The sequence below is a fragment of the Falco cherrug genome, chromosome 6 (assembly GCF_023634085.1).
Source record: "Falco cherrug isolate bFalChe1 chromosome 6, bFalChe1.pri, whole genome shotgun sequence".
NCBI lineage: Eukaryota > Metazoa > Chordata > Aves > Falconiformes > Falconidae > Falco > Falco cherrug.
In genome coordinates, this window is record NC_073702.1 from 65,580,677 (window position 1) to 65,607,291 (window position 26,615).

Sequence of the window (26,615 nt, forward strand, 5' to 3'; positions counted from 1 at the left end):
TTCACGTCAAATCTACCTGATGATCGTTCAGGTCCAATGACAAAAACAAAACAGGCTAAAGGGGAAAAGAAAGAGAGTACTTACAAATTTATAACCCTTTCCAAGTGGTGTTTTGAGCAAAATTGCTGGCTACTCTTATCTTGTTTATACTGACTCTGTCCCAGCTGAACAAACCTGTGAAAAACAGTAAACAGGAAAATAAATCAAAGAAATAAAAGAACGGTCCCCCAAAAATTCAACAAATGGAAGAAAACGACATCAAAACCTGAGTCTTTAAGTCCTGTTATAGAAGTGACTGATCATGATCTACCTCTCTGGTAAACAAGTTTTAAAACTTTACAGTAGGTGTATGTGAGAACTCAGCAGCTCCTTTTAGCTTGAAAAAGGTTTGCCTATTAATTGGTGTCACCTAGTATGCCATGGGATAGAAACAAGCTTCCACTCCTATGAAACAGGCAGCCCACTGCAGTCAACTTCCCATGTCTTTTTCAAAGCAGTCAGATAAATAGCCTATGGGAAAAATCAGCAGAAGAGACAAAAATTCTCTCAAGTCTTCAGCCAAATTGAGTCTAGGTTATTTAGCTGAAATGCTGTTAGTCCAGATCACTGATTGAGAAGCACAACCTTTTGGGAGAATTACCCCATCTCCAAATATTTGCTGGAAGACACTGAAGGTGGAAGATACTGTTATGGCTTTTTTTCTTAGCAATGAATTGGAGAAAAATTAAAACAAGTACTTAATCACTGACCTTATTCACTTATTCTAAGAGGAACGGTTAAAGGGTTTCAAATACATGTATACGTAGTTATCTCACACCCAACGCATCTGTGCTAGTAAAACCAGAAGTGTTATGATTTAATACTTTAATTTTCTGAGATGGAGGGTTTTTCTTAATGGTTAGCTTCCATTTAGCTTAGAAATAGTCTTATTTGTCTATTTAAAAAAAAAATTACTACATTTTAACAGGGGAAAATTAACAGTGCAAAAGCAATTACATGGAAGAGTGTACAGAAGACAAAGGCACAATATATTCCTGAACAAATTACTGGGGCTTTTCTTTCTGCTTCGTTCAGATTCTATGCTGTAGAAACAAAAGCCTCAGAAACATGCGACATCACTTCGGGTGTTGAAGGAATAAATACATTTCTAAATAAGAAATTAATAAATGGAAATAAAGATAACTAAGATATTCTACTGCAGGAGCTGGCTATTGAAACCAGCTTATAAAGAACAAATAAAGGTAAACTAAAGGTGTAATTTAATTAATTGCTTCAAATTATCCAATATTCTTAAACTAACAAGGCCTAAATTAACACATGGAAGTTACCAGACTAAGACACCATGCACAGTTCATCTGCAGTATACATCCTCAAATTATTTGAGGGACCTCCTATCCCTTCCAGCCTCAACCCATCTGTGATTTCTGCTTCTGCGATTTCTACTTTGATAAGAATTAACACAAGATACCTCAGCCATCAGTAAAAATTGGCTGAACAGATTCAAATTACTTTTTGTCTGCATTTGCATGTAGACTTAACGAGGATCAGTTGACGTAAAGTAACTTAACCTAAGGTACTTTAAATCTGTGAGTCCCTGATGCTAATAAAGGAAAAAATACATAACATGTCCAATGATGTCGAGTTAGGATCTTACGTCTCCATTTCCCTTATTACAATAATAGAGAAAAACTTGAAGCGAGAACAGCAATCATACTGTGAAATAAATTGCTGCTATTCTCAAACGATGTACACCGTAACAAAGGATGTCAGTAAAATCTATACTTTCCACAGAAATCAACACATCTGACCATAAATAACACTATGTCTTGTTAGCAAGAGGTAAGGAATTTGTAATTGTTATATTTTTAGAACCTGCATTTCTTGAGGGAAATTAAATATATGCAACTTTTTTTTTGTCTTTAAAAAGATATGAACAGGGAGCTTCAAAGCCCCCACAGAGTTCACAGTGCTACTGCAACAACAGACAATGTTAGTCCAGCCTGAAAAAATAATAAAATGGTAAGTAGCTGCAATTCTGGATGTTATCAGTGCCATTCTGCACAAGGTGACTTACAGTAGACACCAGCTCACACCGCCATTTGCAGAACAACAGTAACTATCCAGTACACTGAAGGGTAATTGTCGAATTGGTATCTATTTTTAAGTAGTTAAAATAAAGAACCAACCCTAGAGGCATAGGTGAAGTTAAAAATTTCAGAGATAATGAGAAACATCATCCTCAACCCTATTCAAATGTACCATCTTCAAATTACTTAGCATGTAGGAAATAGGTAGAAATGGAAATTTCAAATTACTAGAGAGTGCAAGAGAAGTGGCTACCCCTGAAGAAAAATTAACAGAAAGACTTTTAAATAAAAATTAAAAAAAGTTTTGGGATGATTAATGAACTAAGTCAGGATTAACCATCACATATCACCAAATAAGAACATACAGTGAATTAAAACTTCCATCGCAAATTGAAAATATTTCAAATATAACAAGGTAATCCCTGCTATTATACATTAGAAAATAAAAATAAATGCACACAAGCCCATTTCAATGCACGCGTCAAGTATTCACTTCAATATACACACAGTGTTTTTCTGAGATGATGAGTAGTTTTCATACACCCCTTTTCTCAAACGCCATTAATTTCTTGATTTTGCAGACACATATGCGTAACTTCCACTGAAATCAGAGTTGACACAGACATCTGAAAACAGTTTGATTTTAAAAACAGAAAAGTATCTATATACAAATGCCTCTAAAATTTATAGTTTAATAAGTTTAATCAAAGACAGCATTTTGACAATATTTAACCAGTTCCAATTATCTTTTTTACTGATTACCACTGAAAATTTATCTCACCTAGTGTATATTGTGAGATCATCTTCTGAAGGAACATCGGAAAGATTGACTCCATACACATCTTTTGTTGATTGCACTACATTCTGGAACATACAGAGAAAGATTCAGACTGAGGATATCAGCAACGTCCAAAGATAAGTTTGCTTTCAAGCAAGGAATTCTTTCTAAGCCTGAAAATAATTCCAAAAGTGCAAGCAAATACACTTTTTTATATTATCAAAAATACAAACGACGTATTACAAATACATTGTAATCTTAGCTTGTGCATATCTGTTGTTTTTTATTTTAATATAAATCATTCATTAAAAATATTATTCAAGACATTTGTTCAACAAGTAAAGGAAAGGTTTATTGAAAGATAGTATCAGATAAAACAACATATTAGGAGAATAAATCTTATTTATAGGACATACAATGATGTAGTTATTAAATTCTGTTATGTGTTGAAACAATATAGAATAAATCATATTAATTCAGAACATGCTCCCACATTTGCTTCCACATTTCCTTCTGTTAATTCTGAAATAATTACAAACTTCAGGTTGAACAAAACTGGGTTTACTTTATACATTACACAATCATGTCAGTCAACTATAACAAGGATCCAATGCACATGCAATACATCACTGTGTCTAACGGTTCAGCGTTAAACTGCAGGGGGTTACTGAAAAGACATCTGTGACTGCAAGTCAGTGAACTATAAAAATAAGTTTTCTTTTTGAACTAAAAGATCCAGAGACAAAGAACAACTTCGATAAGATATGTCCTGACCCGAAGTATAAAAGCATTTTATTATTAACTTCTGTAAGATGTGAATAGAAAGGAACTAGCTGTTTCAGGTTTCCCCTCTCCCTGAAAAATAACAACACGATTTTTCTCTACAGTTGCTGATGCAAAAAATACCAGAATTCAACTCCCTGACCAAACATCCAGTCACTCCAGAATAACCGTATTTACTCAAGAATGCACCCAAAAATATAAGCTTACAAGTATCAACTCTTTTACATACAAAAATACCCCACACTACTGTTTTTCACCCAAACATCTAGTATTTTTGAACAATACTATAGACAATCCATTTTCACAAATAATAAACCAGTGAAATGCAGACTGACACTGGTTAGAGTACTAGTAAGTTGTCAGTTTAGCAAACAGAGACATAAAATGTAGTATTTGTGAGCTTAGGCTTTGAAGTGAATTCTTCATTACATTTTCTTTTTGAAGTTAAGCTTAACTTGAAAGAAAAAATAAAAGGTATCTGAAACATTTCTATGGTTTACCAGTTCTAGAAAATAGACACTTATTTAATCAGCTAGATAGATTATCACCTTTTCCAGTCATAGCAGGTTTGTTTCTTGTTACATTATTCAGTTTAGCTATAAAGTTTTGAAACCCTCCATTAAAGGTCTTTTTAAAAATGTTTAACTACATGTGTAGACACAACAAATAATTGCCATTGCCGGAAAAATAATTCCAAAGGATTTCTTGAAAAGCCTGTATCTGATGCTCTGCTTAGCCTGGTAATGGAAAAACAACACTTCACAAATTAAATGACTTTTTAATGGTGAACGTGTTAAAATCTAAGGTCTAACACAGTCTTTAACTTTTCTAATTTGTATGTTTGGATTCTGAACAGAAAGTTCCCATAAACATCATGCCCTCAAAAATAATATACATTAAAAGAAGCCTTGTACTTTTGAAGAGAGTAAAGAAATTTACAATGGCAGACAGACATTAATAATAACCCAAGTTAATTACTAATGTAGTAGTTCAACATAACTGAATAGGTAATCCTTTTTAGCACTGCAACTTTAATTAGCAACGACACAAATTAACACCACAAATTGTAACTAAAATTCAGTGTTTGAAAAGGTGCTAATAAAATGGAAAATATTTCATGTGCATTACTAAGAACCAGCATAGCTTGCACAACTGTAAGTCATTAAAATTCAATACTATCTTAAATAGTATTTTGTGTTTATATGCATTTTTCATTTAAGAATCTTAAAAATCTAAAAAAAATACCTTAGGTCTGAGCATTGAAGTGTGTTCAATACACAGATGGAAAAACTGATGTGAGGTAACTTATGCAATTGAAAGTATCAAGAATAAAATTTCAGGTTGGATTTCTGTTCTTAAAAAAAAATCTAGAAACAATGCGACGTGCTGGAAAACAAGTACTCTGTCATTCAGATGGAAAATTTTCAGATAAAATGTGTAAAACTTGTATTGGCATAACAATTAATCCAAATTGTCCAAAATCAATACTGCATGAATTCATAGCTATTTGATTGAAAATGCTTTGTTAAGGTTAGGAAGAAGACAGTATTGTACAGGCGGCTTTTCCATTATCTGATAATACACAACCCTAGGCTAATGACTGAATGGAATGAAAATTTTAATTGTAGCAGGAAAAAAAAAAGTTTTATTCTCTGTTGCCAATCAGGTGTTACATTTTATACTGACTAAGGTCATAAATACTGACATTTCTTCAAAAGTTATAACGAGTACAAGCACATTGAATTAGCTGTGACTTAAAAAAAAAAAAACAAAAACCAAAACCCCAAAACAACATAAGTATTTTCCAAATTTGTATAGTCTCCATTAGCATATCCTTTTGCTAAGACATTTTCAGGGGTACTCAAAGTGGGTATCTACAAGAAAGAATGTGAAGAAATGTTACATGAATTAATAAAATAGATATTTCCATAATACTTTATGCAAATATTTTCATTAAATTAGCACCCAGGGGTTTCCAACAGAATTGGGAGTTATGCTAGCAAAAAAAGATTAATAGCCCACAACTGAGAATACACATAGTTTTCATATGACTGTGCATACAGAATTTCACTATTATCCTGCCACTATCTTCACCCTTAGTAGTCGTAATAGCATAGGACCAATGTGACAACATTATCATGCACATTTTGGACTTAACTTTTTTTTTTGAACTGTCAGACCACACAATTATGAAACAGCAATTTAAAAATCTTCACATACATGAGGCCGAAATTTTGCCAGATTGAAAATTAATCTACAGTTATATCCACCTCAGCGAGTGGCATCATTCAAAAGGAGCACAATTGTATCTGAAAGAGGTGGTGCTCAGAACCATACTACGTGTCTTTCAGGGGGTTTGGTCCAGATTAGCTCCCATGGACTAAATGTTGATTAAGTAGGTAGATCAGGTACCTTCCTGGAGAAGCATCTCCCTGTTTAGTTTCATCCAAAAAGCAATCCCACTTGCATGCTCTAAAACTACCTCATGATGTGAGCCCGAACGTGTAAGGGACAATGATCAGAAGTGCACTACTACTCTGAACACACTAACATATATATATTTTACGCTTTATGTAATGGACTAAACCTGACCTGAGTACTTTTCAAATGACACAGGTTTCTAGCAGTAATTTCCATTTTTTGAAAAATGTTATTTTCTGCCGTGTTTCACTATTACATGACAAGGGTACTAGCAAAGTTTCATAAGCAGCTGTGCTAATATCTACACGATGAAATGACAATGGACACTTTTTTCACTTAATTTCTTAGTGCTTTACTTTTGACTGTTCTATAACATTCACTGTTGTGGTTTTTTTTAAGGAAATGTCCACGATTAGCCTTCTGCCTGCCACAATGATTTCTTACCTCTGTGATTTTTGTGTTGTCTCCTGTATCAGTCACCTTTACTGGAGTTGAACGTTGAGAAACAGCACCTTCATCTTCTTTGTCTGTCCCAGAATCATCTTCAGAACTACTTGACACTGCTTCCTCACTTGGGGGTGGAGGAGCGCTAGCAGCTGTTTTGCGCTGCAGCACGGTTTCTTCTCTATTACTTTTGTTCCTGTTATTAAAGGCAGCATGTATTTATGAAACCAGCAAGATATTAACAGCTATTTAAAATGTCTAATTTTGGTTACAGTGTTACAGGGGGAAATGAGTTCTATCCTCTGGAGCAACTTGTTGCTCATCTTTTGAATCCCCCAGCTGATTCACTTTTCTTCAATCTCTTCTTATTCCAGAGCATTTAAAAAGAGCTCAAAGGATTATGTCAGCTTTTCTCCACCAATTCTCTGATTCTTTACTTAAATCGTTCCCCCAGACTGAGTAAATAGAAAGGAATAAAAATTCACTGAGACATAACATCTTTGGTTTTGATCTGGGAAAAAGTTTCACTTTCTGATTAACATTACCTCCTCCACTAGCTTTCTTATTCCTTGGCCCAAAAATCTCAATCATAATGCCACGTTTTTCCCTTGCCTTTCCATACCTCTCCCCTCAATTCAGTTCTTTAATCAGCAACATTTCTTTATGTGTCATATATTTCTCACTCCTAGAATTTCTAGTCAGAGGTGCCTTATTTGTAAGAATTCTTTAAGATACAGCATCTGTATTTCAGTGGACTAATGCTGGGTTTAACCTACAGACTCTGAAAGGTATACATCACCACACCCATCAGAAACTGCATCACTCTTACATCCTTTCCCACTGCCCATAGAAGGGTATGCGGTTACACTTTCCTCTCCAGACACTGTCACAATCTTTCAAGGACTCTGGAGGAAGAGGGACTGGAAAGCAGGTAACGAATATGATTATAGATAAACCAGTTCTGGAAACGGGGAAGCAACATCTCCTCCTTGCTGAAGTGACTGTCAATATACACACTGACACTGTGTGAGACTTACTGTAAAGGAAGGCCCTAAAGGAAGACAGCAGCATGCTAAGAGAGACTTTGACAACAGCATGCAGTTTGCTGCAAATGCAGTTTTGAGTTGCAGCTCTAGTGTTCTCATCAGCGAAGGCATGGAGGTCACCAATATCACTCGAGCTCTAGCAGAGCACACCGTGACTGTCACAGAGTTCTGTCTTTTGCAGCCAAACTCATACAGCAGTTTATCCCTGTAGTGAATTAGCTAAACTTTATACACTTTAGGAACACATATAAACAAGTAGGAGAGTCCTTACAAACGTTCTTGAGCTGAGAGTGTATCCCACCCCCAAAGGCATTAAAATACCAGAAGAATTCTTATAGCTGGAACAAATACCTTAGCACAAAAACCACCACAAATAAGCTTAATTTCTGACTCAGCAGAAACTGACATCTCCTGAGATGGAATTTTTCAGGAAGTTATGAAGACATGCTGCTTTTTTTTTAAAGAAAATAAGGTTATGTTCCCTACTTTTCTAAATGAGGTGAAGGTCACAAGAAAAGCAGTCCTTTCTTAAAGCTGAAGAATAGAGCAAGTAACCAAACACTGGTAAAAGCAATATCCCCACCCCATCCCCAATGCATACTCAGAAGCTGGCCAAGATCCAATTGTCCTAAGGGACTGGAACACTTACAGAAGAAAACAGATCTCCAAATTCTCCAGAAACAGAAGGTCACAGAAGATCAAAAGATGATGACAAATGTGCAAGGCAAAGATATCACCTCTACCAACAGCTAAATATGGGTAAGGTGGAAGATGGAAGCCATCTTATACCACACTGCACAGCCAATGCATGGGAAGCCTTATGAGCAATACCCAGGGAGTCCTGGAACATGGCTTTGATCCAGCTGATTCTCTATCTCATAACAATCCCTAAAAATCACAGTGGAGAGCTTGAAGCAAAGTGCCTGAGGAAAATGTATAATGGTCAAGTATTTAATGGAATATCTGGAGAGAAACCAGTTAGTCCAAAATCTGACATTATACCAAAGCACAGATATAAAGCTTATCCTCAAAAGTACCCACAAATTCACAATTCTTTGCAGAGGTAAACTGTGTAACTGTTTAACAAACTTTCTGCTTATTCCGAGGGAACACCAGTAGCATGAAAACAGGTGCTACTAGTGATAAGCATCATCTGCTCTCAATATTTATTGACCATGAGTCCCTCAGGGTCAAGGCACAATGGATGTTATTTACGAGACAGTCAAACAGAATGGCAAGTTTTCAGAAGAACTTACAATGGTGTGAGAGCAGAGGTTCAGTCATTATTGACAAAACATTTCCTTAACATGAGGTATCAAAGAGAAAATGAATTGGTCCAGGAAGAGTCCCCATAGCCCTTGTGTGACACAGCAGGTTAAACACAACAATGGCATAAAGTAACTAAGCAAGTCCAGGATGCAAAAGCAGCTAAATGAAATATTAATTTGTCCCAATAACTGTTGCTGAATTGTTTTATATAATTTTATCTATAAATATTCTAATAAAACATTTAATAAAAAACTATGCTGAAATTGTCAATTATTCCTGTTTCAGGATATGTTTTATTTACTCAAGAGTTATTACTTTGTACTTTTTGTTTTTAAAAAAGACAAGAATAATAACGATCCTGTTATCGCCAATAGAGAATACAGTTGCCACCAGTATGAATAGATAATTAAATTTTAACACCCTCTGTATCTTTATTCTAGATAAAATCTTCTCATTGGTTTCACTTGGAAGAGTCCAAGGAAACAGAAGATTAAACAAGTCTGAATAAAGAATTCCCAGTGTCAATAAAAATCTCAAATCAGATATGATTTTCAAAGTATGCAATTCTACAGTATAACACCAATGATTCTTATTTATTTCCCATGTAACACAGAATATGCTACACAGACACACATGTTTAATTATTCACATTACAATTCCACTACTACTAAACCAGAACAGAAATTCATATTTCAGGCTTACCCCAGCACCGATTTTCCAGTTTCATCAGGTTTACGAACAGTAAATGGACTTGGATCAATCCCCACATTCTTAGGCATAAAATCTCTGGCAAAATAAAAAGGAAAAATTGTTCATGAGCAAAATTTAACACAGAGAATTTTTCAATTTTCTGGAAGAACCACCTCTAACATCTACCTTTGAATTAAAACAAAAAAATTTATAAAAAAATTATCAAGATCTAACTTCATGATCACAGACCATGTTAATATAACCCTCTTAGGTATTTTAAAAGTTTTCAGTTGCACTATCTAGTCCCATAGAACATCTGCAAACGTTACCACTTGTTAAGGTGGCTAGGGCAATGTGCTCCATCCCCGTGCTGAAGAAGCCCTCTAACTCTGCTATATTGTTTTCAAAATGCTGCCAACAGTCAAATTGGGTCAAAAAGCTACATGTAACAATCTGCCTAGAAGTCTTTAGCTAAAGTGTGATTAATTATGCTTAGCATATCCAGCTGATTGCTGCCAAAAAAAAAGTTATCTAGCCCGTTATGAGAACACAATGAGCTGAAGAAAACAACTGTAAAATGAGAGCAGAGCAGTTAGGAAATGATTGCTTTGAAGGTAGCCTCCGAGATCTGAGTCCACAGGGAAAAACTTGTTTCAAGCTCACTTCAACTGCCCAAACATTTAGCACCCCATAATGGAAAATAATTGGAAATTTAAGTGCTATCTTAGCAGATTTTTTTTAGAGTAGCATTTCCATTTCAGTCTTGTGATTTAGTTTCTAGAAGTTTGCTAAATTTGAAGCTTAAAAAAACCCCTCAGACACCCCACAAAACCTATCGTGTTACACAGATTTAATCAAATAAATGGAACATATTTAATTCACACCAAATCTGCTTTCAGTTAAGGATTTATAGTCAGAAAACATCCCAATATACCGTGTAGAATTGGTCATTGCCAAGCAGAAGGTCTCATCAAAACTGCTCAACTCATACGGCCGGAAAAACTCATTGTGGATATCGATTTCTTCTTCATACTTGTGGAATTTCTTCACTGTCAGCTTGCGCCTGTTTTCAGCACATGTCACTGAGGAAAAGAAAAAAATAATCTTTTTACTAACAATTACTGACTGCAAACACCTAAACAAAAAGTAGCCTGCTTACCTAACCATGCTACCAGGCATCTTTTTATAGCTATAGCCCTCTAAGACAAGAAAATATGATATGAAGATGGGCAGCACATCTTTAATAAATATCCATTATCAACCACCATAATTTGATTTCCTTTCATGACAATTCCTAATAAATGCTGTACAGTATCCTAGAGAAATAAGACACACTAGCTATATCTTGTCATCTGCAACAGGAACCCAACCACCAGCAGACACTATAAATATATTAGTAGGCAAGGGGGGTGGGGTTGGAAAGAATTGTCTCATGGCACATAAACATATGCAGAACAAGTTTTAGCTAATTAGGTCTCTCTTGCATCCTGCAGTTGAAAAATCATAGCTCATCAGAGCTGGAGGGGCTGCGGTGTATGTGGCAGGTTGGAAATAAATAGCAGTCATTATGAAATATATGATTTTTTTTCAGATTTGGGATCTAAAACAGTTAAAAAGCTTTTGTGACTAAAACTTTTTTTTCAGGGTACTCTGTAAGGCAAGGAACAAATATGGTTCCTACCTTCATCAAAAGGGAGAGGTAAATGCTTTAGCACACCTGCGGTCCACCAATAAGTATAGCTGTACGGGAAAAACAGACACGCAATAGATACATAAGATTTGATCTTGTACCCAGTCTAAATGTTTGAACATAACAGTTACCCAACCATACAGTGTCACTTCAGTAAACATTAGCAATTCAAGTGTGGAAGAAAGTAAAAAATTATCCTTGGATGGAGGATTTAAACAGGCTCCTTATCCTACTACTTTTATCTCAGGCCACAAAATTTAAACACATGAAGATCAAGACAGGTATGGATGAAGGAGCGGTTTTTTCCTATTAAACAAAATACATTTCAGGTGCCTACTGCTACAACACTGCAAATTAAGGTCTTAGTGCATATAGAAGGTATTTACATATTTCTCATGTTCTGGTATTTTATTTTATTTTTTTTAAAAAAGGCATCAACCTCCATGCCACCCACCACTTGTTACTCAGCTCCTAAAATTTAGGAAAAAGGTCTGAGGAAATGGAGGTCAATGATAATAAAATCAGAAGATTGTCAAGGCAGCTGACTTCCACACAGACAATACATTTTGATGTGACAGGTATCCTAAGTCTGGGAACTGTCTGTTGGCACAGCTAACAGCAAAAACCAGGTCTTGCTGGAAGCTCACTCAGGATTTCTGAACAACAACAAAGGAAGTCAAGCAACGTTCATAAAATAAAGTATGTTTTATCTTTCATTTGTGTTTACATATTCTTATTTTCTCAACTATACTTTACTTCCTTCTCTAAATAATTCTGATGGTTTCTTGTATTTCATTAGTCGGGATGAAAAGACTTTCATCTTCATTGATTTTTATTTCAAATATGTGTGTGTGCAGGCTGTAATCAGAGTATTAATGAAGTTACCTCCTACCCACGTCACTGTAACCACCTGGAGCGGAAACAATGGGTGTATTCCCATGTCCAGAGATAGAGTTGTTAGTGGGACTCAGCAAATGGTGCATAACAGGCACACCTCAATTCCAAGAACTATGTATGTCCTAGACAGAAAGGAATGAGCTATGCCCAGCAGTCCCACCTGTTCTTAAAGCACTGCATCAGGCCGTGCTAAGCAAGCCATTTTCTCCAGTGCCTTCAGAAACTATGCAGACATACCCAGTTTTGCTGCTTGCATAAATGATAAATAACAGGGCAACAGAAAGTATTCTTTTCCATATTCACTGTCTTTTCACATGAACCACAAGTTATATAAAAGCAAATATGTGAAACTCATTATGAAATCTCTTCTTTTTGATGAGGAGACAAATACAATACAGGAAAAGCACAGTCAAAAGAAGTTTCAATGACAGGAAACAACATCTTCCTTCCCCTTCCTATATCCTCGATTTTATTTTGGGTTTTCATTATTTCCTTTGCTGCTGTGCCCAAGGAATCCAAAAGAGGCACTGCACAGCCAGGCAGGCAGAAATTACACAAAGAACTTGTCCAATAGTTTGGTAGAAACAAAAAAATTGCTTGGAAGAGCTTTTTTCACCTAACTACTTCCTACACATGAGCTAGCATCAAGAGAAGCCTCAAGAGACAATACAAAAGGATTGAAATTTAGAAACAGTCGTATCACAAGCCAGCTGCCACAACAGGTTAATGGAATAAGCAGCCAACAGGGATTGAACGCACTGTTTCAACACATGCAGTTTTCCCCAAACCAAAATCTAAACGCAGATATTCAGATCTACTGCTGGCAATACAGAGCTTTAAGACTCAGAGAACAAAGATACAAACAGTGAAATTCCTAAGAGAGATGATTTAGTTAACAAGTCTAGTACTGTCCTTACTACTAAAATGGAGATATTTTTAATTATATTTTTTACACACAGTATTTATAATACTTAACAAAATAAGTCCACATTGTGAAGCACTCTAAAATGACTTCAAAATTTTTATGCTTCAGCTCTATTACTTCCACATATTATTGTGCAACTACAATGGAATGCAAATTAAGAAAAATATTCTTCAAAACAGGCTAGGCATAGCTGAAAGGAAGGTAAAAAATCATGGGCTTCTTGGTATGCACAGCTGCATACTAAGTGCATTACACAAAAAAACCCCAAAACAACGTCATCACATAGTCTCAAATACAACAATGACTTAATAAATCTGACCATCAAAAATACACCTGTACCTTGCTTAATAAGACAGTGGTAACTGTACTTCAGCAAAACAGTGAAGCGTTTCACATTGCAGGATAGGATTTCATATGAAATGAAACTTTCTTTTTCAGTTAAACAGGAAAATAACATACTAAAGCAAACCCTTCAAAACACCAACATCCAGTTTTTGGTAATCTCTTAAAGGAAGCTTTTTTCCCAAGCTTTCCCAAAAACTGAGAAAACAGTAAGCAAGTTTTTGACAGGCTGACCAAATTATTTTTTTAACAACGTGGGGGGTTTTAAAATTTATTAGAACAATACCGAACAAAAAAATAGAACAGCAAAATACCTTCGCCTGGTCTGTGACAGACTAAGGGTGTTCTTGTGATGCAAGTAAAAGTCAGTGGGAAGTTCCCAGAGATGAGGTTTTCCTTCTGTAGGCTTGAATACTCCCAGAAAGAGATTGATAGAATCTTGCCTGTCTGCATCTGTTAGACAAGAGGTACACTTAACAGCAGGAACATTGCAGAGCTCAAGCCCATTCAGACATTGCCTTGTTTCTTATGTTTGCTCCTCACAGATGGAGTGTGTATGTCCTATGACTTTCACAGGGACCTCTGGGCTTCAACCACCATAACAAAACTTCACTTAGACCCGACCTTCTGCCATGCTGCAGTGCATGTGGAGCTGATACCAGCAAAGCCTCTTTCCTTGGCTTCTCACACAGGGGCTGAGGCAGAAGCTCTGCTTAGAGCCCTCACAGAAGACCTCACCCTGCAGCTCTGTCTCCCATCTCTGCCTATATGTGTATGCACAAAGCATTTGCATCTATTAATGCATATTTCAGAGAATCTGACATATCATGATGAATTTACTGCAGCCCAAATAACAGAATGATTTAATGAAATTAAACAGTATCCATACAATACACAAGTTTCTGACATAACACAAAAATTACTAATTCTTTGAGGGTTTTCTAGCCAAAAATAGTTAATGAAATTATTATTAAACTTCACAAACACCTTTTAATAATTTGGACTTTTTTTCTGTTGGCTTAATTCATCAGTTTCTCTTGCCATACTCTAAGCTTCACCAAACTAAGTAAGGCAAGTGCTAAAATCCAGCAGTTACATACCACTGTAGATGAAGCATGACAACAAACATTGTTTTTCACTTACATCTTTAAAATCTCTTTTGTTACCTAGCTGCAGACAGGATGAGTTACAACAGATCCAAAGAAAAGTTGGAGTCAGATGAGGGCTTGGGGATGGTGAACTGTGATAAAGACAGCTTTGCAAGCAGAGCTGTAGGGGCAGAAGGCAGCTTACACACAAAGGATCTTTAGATAGGAGGGAATATATGGAGAACTGAGCCCTATTTGTGCCCTGAGGAATGAGCACAGGGAAAGCTTTCATCTCCAACTCTTGTTTGCACTTCATTAATCATCAGACAAGGAATAGTTCAGACTAGTTCAATAGTGTTACTCCTTCAGTTTTCTCCATGTTTCAAAAAGAGTATCATGAGAGTTGAGCGTCCCTTCAGCAAAACACTGCATCAAAAAGACAAACTGAAGTCTCAGTATACAAGAAAGCAGGTAAGAAACCAGGCAAAATCCACAAAGTGGTGGTATGACAGCAAGGACAAAGTTGGTTCCTGACCACCAAAGTTTCAGTCGCTACCTCTTCTTCTGCCCAGAATTTGAACATTTCTTCTCTCTGTACAACAAGTAACATTTTTCACAGGGAATTAAGATGCACAAGCAGTTGACAAACGATCTGTAGAAATTTGGTGACAGTAGGATCATAGAAAAGTATGGTACTTTACAGAAGTGTGCCTATGTGGAGGTCAGTATTTACAAGTGGGATCTTCTGTAGAGAGTGTCACATGGGTGCAACAGGGCAAGGTACAGAAAAGGGAAAGAAAGGGGGAACCTCTTGATGTTGCTTGGCTCCCCTTCCCTACTTAGAGGGCCTCTCATCTGTAATTTGGCTTTTTTTCTTCCTTTTCTATCCACTCATCCTCCCTCTGGATATTTTTACTGTTGCTTCAGAGCACTCTTCCAAAAAAAGATACTTATGTTACCTTCTTTCTTGCTCCTCACCTTCCCAATTTTCTTAAGAGGACCAACTATAAACATTAACTTTTCTACACAGTATAAGCATATGCAAGTCCTTATGGTTTGCAGGTCATATTGTTTCTGCAAAATAGTGTCACAGTTTAACCAAGATGTAAGGAGAGAATGAGGAAGGCCAGGAACAGTACAAGAAAGCGATGCAAAACTCAGTAAAAAGGTCTGAAAAAAGCAAACAAAAGCCAAAAACTTTTTGAGGTCACTGAGATTATAAAGAAAGAAAGAGTCACAAGCAATAGCATGTATTCTTTCTCCCTGATAAATTATTTAGTTAGTGGTTTAAAGAAAGTGCTGAACAAAATCCAAGAAAGTTCTCTACTTTAAGCACAGGAACTGAAGGAGCCTTAAAGACAAAATTAATTAGCAGGAGCAAATAGGTTTAAATTGGTGGTAATTTCTGGAAGTGAAAGGCAGAGACAAGCCTCCAGGAACAGAAAGTATACTGAAATTGTTAAGTAAGTAATTGTAAAACAGTTAAACTATGTTACTACTTATATGACAGATGCTAAAATGAAATAAAACTAAATGAAATTTGTTCTGTGAAAAACAGGCTTAATTTTGAACAAAAACAATGAAAGCTTTTGTCTTTCTTTGAAACAGTGGCCAGAGAAAACAGGATATGGAGCTTTTCAGATCAATTTTCTTATCTAGATAGAAAAATATCTCCTTTCAAAAATAAATAAATAAGAATGTGTCTATGCACTGTGGATCACAGACAAACGAGCAAACAGGTTTTCTCCCTTCATTGTTAGCACCAAATGTTAATTATGTACATGCAAGTAGAAAGACTACACTGATTTTTTTAAAAGATACTACAATGTACGTGTATACTAGCACATTTTTAAGACCATTTGAGAAAACAGGAACTGAAAGGGCCATTTAATTGAATTGGCCTAAAATAATCTACTGCTCTCAATCTGAGTTTGCAACTGCACTACATGACAAATTACTAAATCATGAGAGATTCAATGCAATTGGGCCTATAATGTCCCATGACTAAAAGGTTGTAGTAATTAAGTTTACTTTCCTACAACACTACAAGGTAGTTTACTATATCCAGTCCTGTTTGTGGATAAATAGATTATTTCAGATTCCAGAAGCTTATTATGCGTCTTGCAACTCTAGCACTGAAGGCTGCAACATCACATTACATTCTAAAAGGCATAAAAGCTAGAAGAATATTACTTAGAATACTATTTCCTAATTTCTCTGACAATCACAAATGGAAGAAAAATGTTATAATAATCTTAGAATTCAAATAATCTGAATACTTGCCCAGAGAGGGTGTTGAAGGAACACCTAATTCTTAGCTGTATGATGTTTTTTCTGGTACAACTCATTTGCTTATAAGCAGAAGACTTCAAACAGTTGCCTTCCCAAACTACACTGCACCCTTTACTTTTTTCAAATGCTAGAACTAAAAAATTGCGTGAAAGAGTCTGAATTTTTGCCTAAAACTGGAAGATTTTTTCAAGTTAATGTAGAATTATTGCCCCATATTTTTAGGAGGAAACCATGCTTTTCTTTAACCTTCAGTCACTAGCTTGATCCTGAGAACATATTTTTAATTCTTCACTCTTCTATTATACAGGCAACATATAGAAAATCTATAGAAAAGCTAAGCCACATATCACGAACTAGGGTGAAACCACATTGAAAGTTACTTTTCTTACAAGTCCAAGGCTTAGCTACTGGATTAGTATGTCCAGACAAGTCACTTAACAGATATGTCTCACTTTTTCTCATCTGTACAACTTGATCAGTAGTGATTATCCTAAGAGCTCTGAGGTCAACAGATTTTAGAATCATGTATTTTTTATGACAGACAAACAGAAGAAGTGTGCTAATTTGCTTAGGTGGCACTGTTAGCAGGCCACTTGCAATCGGAATCTGATATACCACATGACTTCAAGGAAATCATAAACATTTTCTGAGTCTGTTTACTACTGCTACATAGAATTCATAAGCATTAAAAACTTCTCAGATCAGAAACACAAGGAAATGCTGGCTCATTAATTGGCTAGCCCTCAGATTTTTATTTGTATTTTAAAGGATATGTGATGTATAGTAACAAGAAGTACAGTATAGTAAATCAGAATCTTAGAAACATAGAATAGCTTGAGTTGGAAGGGACCTTAAAAATCACTGAGTTCCGCCCTCCCTGCCATGAGCAGGGACACCTTCCACCAGACCAGGTGGCTCAAAGCCCCATCCAGCCTGGCCTTGAACACTTCCAGGGATGGGGCATCCACACCTTCTCTGGGCAACCTGTTCCAGTGTCTTGCCACCCTCATAGTAAAGAATTTCTTCCCAACATCTAATCTGTCCTGTCACTACCAGCCCTTCTAAAAAATCCATCTCCAGCTTTCTTGTAGGCCACCTTTCCAGCAGTACTGGAAACCTGCTATGAGGTCTCCCTGGAGCCTTCCCTTCTCCAGGCTGAACAACCCCAGCTCTCTTAGCCTGTCTTCATAGGAGAGGTGCCTCAGCCCTCTGATCATCTTTCTGGCCCCCTCCTCTAGAGTTGCCCCAACAGGTCCCTGTCCTTCTTCCATTGGGGGCCCCAGAGCTGAATGCAGGGCTCCAGGTGGGGTCTCAGGAGACCTGAGTAGAGGGGAAGAATCACCTCCCTCGACCTGCTGGCCACACTTCTTTTGGCACAGCCCAGGATACGGTTCGCTTTCTGGGCTGCAAGTGCACACTGCTGGGTCATGTTGAGCTTCTCCATAACCAACATCCCCATGACCATCTCCTTTAACCATCCACCTCTTCCATCATGAGGGATGCTCTCAAGCCATCCTCCATCCAGCCTGTATCTGTGCTTGGGATTGCTCTGACCCACGTGCAGGACCTGCACTTGACTTTATTGAACTTCTTGAGGTTCGCATGGGCCCACCTCTCAAGCCTGTCAAGGTCCCTCTGGATGGCATCCCTTCCCTCCAGTGCGCTGACCGCACCACACAGCCTGGTGTTGACAGCAAACTTGCTGACGGTGCACTCAATCCCACTGTCTGTGTTGCCAACAAAGATGTTAAACAGCACTGGTCCCAGTACTGACCCCAGAGGAACACCACTTGTCACTGTTTTGCACGTCTCATTCTAAAAATGCTTTCTTTATCTCTGCTTTCAGAGCAAACTTCATGAATAAAATGATCTCTCTCAGTCTGTCACATTAATAGGCTTGCAGATGCCATCTGAACAGGCAGTGTTGGAAAGTGAACCTCTAAATTTCACTGCCATTAATGTTTTAAAATTTTATAGTAAAAATGCAGTAAATACAATATTGAAATCTATGTTTTAACAATGCTATCTTCAAACACACAGAATACAAAGCACCAAAAATTTTTGGCTCAAATGGGATCAAATACCAAAACCATAAGTAAATCAGGGAAACCAGTGCAGCACCTTTATGGAAGTTCCATTTTTCATATTGACTTCAGTAAAGACTAACGTCTGTTTGTGTACTCAGCTACAAGTCTGCCCAGGTGACAAGATGGACTTTTTCATTCTGTATACCTTCTTCTTCTAGTAAGATACTTTCCAGAACAAATTATTTTATTACTAAAATACATGCATATTGTGACTATCCTTGCAAGCAGACCACAACCCCAAATGTGGATGTAAAACTTTGCTCAAGCTTCCACCTAACCATTTAAGTGGCTGGCATAAAAATGAACAGCTTCAGAGACTTGTTCCATCTTGTACATATCAGTACAGGCAATAGGGCAAGAGTGCTTCCTTTTGCTCATAAGAATTGATGAAGCCGTTATTGCCACTACAAATGATAAGAGACCATATCACTGAAATAAATAAGCTCTCCATTTCTCATTTAATTTGGGTGAATACGATACACAAATTACATTAATTACAAGCAGAAAAAAGTACTTTAAAAGCCGTATGCTCACATTTTGTTACATACACAGAATTGTCACTAACAAAAGCAGTAACTTCAGCCAAAGCAACCAGAGATTACTGAAGTATTTCTAGCCAGTGTCCAACCCGCTGTTTTACAGTTCACATAGTTTCTAAATAATTGCAGTCTACCAGGAAAAAAAACAAGGCTACGTCTTTCCCTGGCTATGCAGCTTTTGTGAAAAAAGACTAACAGAGGACTGACACAATATATAGAACACAGTAGCACTACACGTTTGTCATCCTAACATGTCTTAGACTGCCCTAAAATCATTCTTTTAGGTCTTTCATGACTTCTGAAAACACTAAAGGTTATTTTTTCCAATTATTTGGCCCAAGGTACAGTTCAGCATTTTTCAAAGAGGTTTTTCAATTAGCAATGTCCACAACAAAGCAGAATAGTATCAATGACGGATATAAGCTGGTATAGTAGTAAGGTAATATTTTATAACTTAATTAAAAAACCAGCTTATTTACTTGGGGGACCTGGCTCTTTTAATTTAATTTTGTCTTTTCTACTACAGATTCAACAGTTAGTAGCTTCTATTCATACAAAACAATTATGTGCATCAGAGCTTGGTTCTTCTTCGAAGTCCCCAGAAACATCACAAGAACTACTCCACTTGAAGCCTTCTACTTGTGTTTAAGCCATTTCCTTATATTTGTTGAAGCCATTCTGTCCATCATTTTAACAGCTCTGTAACAGCTACCTGCTTCTCTGTTGATCTACAAATGTCACTGGCAGTTTCAGTGCTACACGTGTACATTTTCTAAATACTTCTCACATCAGTTCACTAACTTTTATCAAATAAGGCTACGCACTACAGCATGCATTTGCATAGGATAGAAATACTTAATCAGATCAGAATACCTATTTGATAGCCATCAGTCTTTACCAAATTATTTGGAAGTTATAGTATAGAGGATCTCTGCCATAAGATCATAGTATTGATTACTGAACATCAGAAGTAAGATGTTTTTTAAATAATGGCTTGAAAGAAAGCACTTTAAATTTACCTGAGAAAGCGTTACTATAATATCTTGAGAGCGTTTGCATAATATCTTTGGAATGCTGAGTCCATGGAGCTATCTTTCTATAGGTTTTTACTCTGTGGACAAGCTGAGAACCTCCATACTGCAAAGAAAGTGTGTCTCCATGATCTTCATATAATTCTTCAAATAATCTGAAGGAAAAGCAAAATGTGTCATTTATCAAACCACTGAAAAGTTTTTTAAGATAAAAAAATAATAAAGTACTGTAATTATAACATCTTTCTGTTTAACAAGCAATACATTTTCTTCTCCTAAATACTTCTGCCAGTTTACAAAGACTAGTATTTCATTAAAACATGCTATTAACTTACAAACACTGAAATTTAAAGCTATGCATCTATTCTTTATTCAGATAAATATGTGGAAATTTTTTTCAGATATAATAATTACTAAGAAGGATTGAACTAAGATTTTCAGTAATTTATAGTATATCAGAATGCATTCACACTACAGAATATGCACTTCTGTAGATTCAGGTAGAATAACACGTCCTACTAGTCTGCAGGGAGAAAACAAACTACATACCTTCACAAACTAAGTGATTTTAAATACACTAAATGGGACAGAACATGTCAATATCTCAAGGCTACGTTTTCTGTCAAGTCCACTGGGAATGAAGTTGTCATAACTTTCTAAAAACCTCCCCAGTTACAATAACGATGGCTCAAAGGTACAAACCAAATAAACATGACTTGTAAGAAGCATGAATGGCAGTCAGATACCATTTGCTGGAACTGAAAAAGCATGTTGTAAGAAGAAGAGATGCAAGATGAACATCTTAGAAGATGAAGGTGATCTAAGACTTGGCTGCTAAGATGAACAAGGCGAGCTGGCTAAAAGCAATTCAGTCTTCTAGCATCAAGAAGTTGACAGTAGACTCCAAACTGAGAGCAGTCCAAATAGCAAAAATTATCAAGTTCCCCATGAATGACAAAAACAAAACATCAGTCTCAGAAAACAAGACAAACCTAAGAAGATGACACCTACTCTAAAAGATAACATTGAAAAGTGCTTCTCAAATGCAGACTATGGCCTTGCTTGAGAAAGACAATGACAAGGATGACACCTTGCTAAAAGAGGCAGGAAGTTTAGTTAAAAGGCAAAATAACAAAGCAGAAGGAACTCAAAAAAATAGCCCCAGCCGCCAAACCCGTGGAAACATATTTCACATCAGTATAGCAAGACACTGTAACTCAGGCCGACATGTGGTAACACCTTAGAAGAAAGAAGGTCGAAACAAACAAAACAATAACAAAATAAACCCTATGAAAACAAAAACCCCAAAAGTATTCCTTTCAGAAATTTTCCAATAAAGGGAGAGTACCACATAAGTAACCCAGCAACTCTCTGACTGAAGTCCTTAAAAGGTTCTGGATGCAGAACACTTACCTCAGCGGCAAATGAATTTCTGTAAAAAATATCTGTCCAGCAAATCTTCTGCCCAAGGTCCAGTACAAAATACCAATCAGAAGGAAACATCTGCTTAGTAACTTAAACAAACAAACAAACAAACCAAAAAAAAAAACCCAAACAAAAAACCTCCCATCAACAAGAAAGCCAAAACCCACCTGACTCCACATGAATTGTTCAGAACTCATGATGTCACATATGAGAATCTCCTGTTTGATTCTTTGGGTTTGGCGGGTTGGTTGGGGTTTTTTTGGGTGTTTGTTGGTTTGGTTTTTTTTATACAAGGGGAATGACAGCAACGCTGGTCAACTAAAAGCTAAAAAGCTGGTTGAAGGCAAAAACCAGCAGGTAAAAAAATCTCCCAGTCACCCACGGGGGATTGATGAACACAGTTCCAATGACCTTGCAGTAAAGGTTCACAGGCAACTTTAAATTAAGTATGTTGATCCACTTGGTTTAAAAAAAATTGTACAATTAAGTTACCCTTCCACAGACACAAAATATTAAGCCTGCAGTCAAACAAAGCCTAGTGTTTTACAGAGAGGACAGTTAACTACCTATGATAAAATAAGCTGTTAAGGTACACTTTGTCTAGGAAAAAAAATGGGACAACAATTACACTGAAGGAATCACTACAAAATATAGCTTGCAGAAACGGTCCCATGCAACAAAGTAATTAAGATTAATCTTGCTAGACATAATATTGGACTGTTTAAGACTCACAGTTTCCTTACCCTTCAGGATGGCCAAATGAAATAAAATGTTGACTTCAGAAATCTAGTTGAACAGAAATTCTGGATTGTAACCAGCCAGTGACACCATATGAGAAGTCAGAATTATAAAAAGGCCAGCTGGAGAACGTGATTTTAAAAAGTTGGTTTTTCAGACATGTTAGCTAAATTAAGGAAGAAGAGTGTAAATGAAGAGGCAGAATACGCAGGAAGCAGATACTTGATGTGAGACAATGCAGGGAACAAGAATGCAGATGGTCAAAGTGAGAGACTGCACAATGGAGAGGGTATATCACACACCTGTCTTCACAATTTGTTGCATTATGGAGATGGATTTTTAATTATTCTGAATTCAGTAATTCAGAAACAAGTCTTAACAGATGACAAAATCTGTTTCAGACAGGCATACATCTAGTGGAATGGAGAAGAAGAAAAAATATCAGTCAAATGTGACCAGATATAAGTAACCTTTTATGCCAGGCTTATAGTTACATTTTAGAGAGATAGAGAAATAAGATATCTGGAAAATCAGAGACAAAGCAACTACTATAATCTTAATCTTATGGTAAAAGATGGAAATTTGGGTGGTGGGGCATAAGAGGAAACAGGAAGGAGAGAAAATAGAGAGGAAACACAGGACTACTGCAGTAGGAAGCAACAGAAGAAATTTGGGCTCCCAAAATAGGGGCGGGAAGGGGGGAACTAGCAAAGCCTAAGGAAAGATAGTAAAATGCAGCCTGAGGTGCTGAAGTAAGTGGTAGCTGCAGAGGATACTACAGAGAGTGGATATGAGAGACCTGCCCACTGCCTGATCCCCTCTAGTTAGAACTCGAGAGCCAACTGCTGAGTCCCCAGGGGGGTACCCAGCAACTGGTATTTGCAGAGCAGTTGTTCGTTCCCAGAGGTAAACATGCAGCACCTAGCAGCTGGGACATGGTGGATGAGGCCATGGCCAGCACACCGAGGAAGCCAGCCAGCAGGTGCTCTCCCTAGCCATCAGGCAGAGGTCAGGAGCCCCACTTACACAGTGAGCCAACACGCTGCAACTGTGGTTGTTTCTGTGACACATACCAGCTCCTGGCACCAGGCAAGTGCTGGAAGATAATGGGAGAAAGAAGAAAAGCTGAAGATGTGTCTCACATAAAGGGGAGGGGAGACTGAGAATTTTGTCTTTTCTGAAATACGAGTTACCTTTCCATGTTCTAAAACTACTAAACCACTAGTCAAATCCAGCAATGAAGTCATAAGTTTCACAGTCACAGCAACAGTTTAAAGAAATAAAACCACATCACCTCAAGGACTCTTACACTAATTTCTGAAGCATACTCACAAATGAGTAGCTTAGTTCCCCCTGACCCCCAAAGCATTTCAATTTACACACTGTGTTTTCCTAAATGGTTTGAGGATGCTTGAATAAGTATCATTGATACTTCATCTGAGAGAACAACTTTTCTTCAGTGAAGCAAAAAGCACAACATTTTTCCAAAGGAAAATATAGGAAATAAAGGCAAGATGTACTTCTATACAAATATCAGTTTGGCATTCTCCATAAAAGCATATACTTATTTCAGTTTTCATTTTTTTGACAGCATTTTGCCCCAAGCAAGTGAAGTAAGTGTAAAAAACCAGGGTGGGTCTTTTATTACATTTATTTAAAAGGAAAAATCAGCTTTAAGTTCAGGCATATAAAGAGAACAGAGATAAGCACTTATGTTGTAAGAAGCCTGATTAACATACCTTCCCAGAGGAGCAAGTTTTCAGAGTGACTGGATTTTCTCAAGAAGATTTCAAGTATGGAAGATTTTTTTAAACTTGGATGAATAAACATTATTTAATCGTTCCGACATAAAGAGTTGCACTTTTATTCTACATAGAGATAGTTTTCCTAAATCTCTTGACAAAAAATTAAAAAATAAAACCATGACACACTTATATCTTACCTAACAGCATCCGTATCAAATTGTAAATTTGGTTTATCAATCAATCCCAACGAATAGAGTTGGTAAGCCAAAGCACATTTTCCCACCATAAACTGTGCTGTGTTAGTGCGATCTAAACAGTCCACACAATTGGTTCGGAGAACTCCAGTCTGGTAAAGCAATCCAAATAACAGATTGTTCTTAATTAACAGATTACTACATGCATGATTATTACTTTTTTCCTACTATCCAAAACTTATCAAATCTCAAATTTCTCATTTAACAAAAAATTGAGGAAAGTAATTTCTAAGAAATTTTAATAAGCAATAATCTCTAGCAAGCTATATCAGACTGCTGTAATGACTTTCAAAACGTTCTTGCTCCTATCATCACACAAACTGCATCACTCCTTCAACTCACAAACAGCTCTGAAGATTTACCTCAAAAAGAAAAGCTATGTTATTTCAGAGAAGGGGTCTTATTTTCAAGTATTCTGTAACTACTGCAAAAATAAATCATGCTTCTAACTTGCTGTGGTTCTACTGTGATGGTGCTTGTATTTTAAGCTTCTCATATCTGGAGCAACACATGAACATTTTGTTGAAGGTCAGTCATGCATATATTCTTTTATGCTGCTTTACCACCATTCCTCAATTTTATAATGCACACAAAGCTATTTTATAATATCAACAGCTGCAAGAAACATATTTTAATAGGAAATACGTGCGGGATTTTTCTGCTCAAATATATATCACTCCATCCGAGCTAGTCAACTAAAATTTTTTCATTGCCTTAATAAAGAAGCAGTCTTTGGGCATGACTTGACTGCTCCGAGATGAACTGTGATCCAAATGCTTACACGTATGCCAATGGTGACTACCTCAAACGATTAAAATTGAAAGATAAAATAATCATGCCCCTAATAAAGGTAAACCTGTAAGACTAACATTAAAAAAAATTAAGTAGTATTGTTACATTTTATTTTAAAACAGATCAAATTATATCTATTCTGCTGTTTATTTGCCCTCAACACATACAACCCAGTGATCAGCTAATAAAGGAATGGTCAACATGCTTTCTAACTTACACAAACTACAAAATTATGAATGGCAAGTCAAAAGTACCTAATGCTTCTTAAGCCTATGCCCTGTGTTCAGAGTAATAATCTAACATTCAGGTATAAATCTGGTACCACATGGTTTACAGTTTAGTTGGCACTTTCCTAACCTTAAAGAAAGCAGTGTTTCTAGTTTTATTTTCTTTTAGTGAGGGAAATTGTAACATGGTACAGAATATTCAACGCTGGTGAAAAAGCTTTTAACAACCCATTTTCATGTGTATGAATATGTCACATCAGGTTTAAGTATATTTATGCCTCACCTCTTCTGTATAATATTATATTATGCAGTTTGCTAAAATGCTGCTGTTTTAATTTTCACTGCACTGGTAACACTACAGACTAAATAGCAATGAATACTAGTTTAAAATCTGAGCGTTTATCAGACTACCTCCATCAAAAATAAACTCCAACAGCATTAGGTTTTCTGGTACCTTGCAAGAACTTTAAGCTCTGTCTCCCAGTTGGATTTCTGGGATGGATAGCAATAATGCTGTTTACTATAAATATTAATTTAAGACCACTCTGTGAATCACCAATCAGGTATTTAAGTGAAATGGTTCACTGGTGCTTTGGGAGTGCTGATCTACATCACTGTAACTATGAATTAATGAAGTATATTTTAGTACCTGCAAGCGACCAGTGGAAACAACATAACCTCCCAGTTCATTCCATCTGAAAGAGAAACAAAACAGAATGACTTGCAAATAATTTAAAAAAAAAAACAGATCATACCATGTACTGATTGGCTCAGTGAAAAATGGGGACAATTAAAACCTGCCACAAAGCAAAACTGATGTCCCTGAATAGCAGAAAGCAGTGAAAACTCTGTGCAGTAGTAGTGTGTTGTATTTAAACAACATTGCAGAAAAAAAAATTATCAATCTAGCCTTAAAGTAGAACTATTCCAAAGCCATATAAAATATCTCTCCTTTGCTCCCCATAAAACAGAGTATGAGCAACACAAGTGTTTCTAGACTGGGTCTTGAGGGCACAAAAATTGTA

The 26,615-nt window shown here is 36.6% G+C and overlaps 1 protein-coding gene across 3 annotated transcripts in view; it reads right to left on the minus strand.

The window, feature by feature from the left end:
• Positions 1–26,615, minus strand: part of FIG4 (FIG4 phosphoinositide 5-phosphatase) — a 77,187-nt gene that overhangs the window by 19,939 nt on the left and 30,633 nt on the right. For all 3 annotated transcript variants that reach the window (XM_055713572.1, XM_055713571.1, XM_027814635.2), the window contains exons 13-22: positions 26,240–26,285; positions 24,515–24,663; positions 20,398–20,564; positions 13,687–13,825; positions 11,200–11,258; positions 10,453–10,600; positions 9,531–9,614; positions 6,514–6,709; positions 2,869–2,951; positions 85–174 (exon numbers count right to left, since the gene is read on the minus strand). In XM_055713572.1, the coding sequence (XP_055569547.1) occupies positions 85–174; positions 2,869–2,951; positions 6,514–6,709; positions 9,531–9,614; positions 10,453–10,600; positions 11,200–11,258; positions 13,687–13,825; positions 20,398–20,564; positions 24,515–24,663; positions 26,240–26,285 (1,161 nt within the window). The remainder of the gene's footprint in view (positions 1–84; positions 175–2,868; positions 2,952–6,513; positions 6,710–9,530; positions 9,615–10,452; positions 10,601–11,199; positions 11,259–13,686; positions 13,826–20,397; positions 20,565–24,514; positions 24,664–26,239; positions 26,286–26,615) is intronic.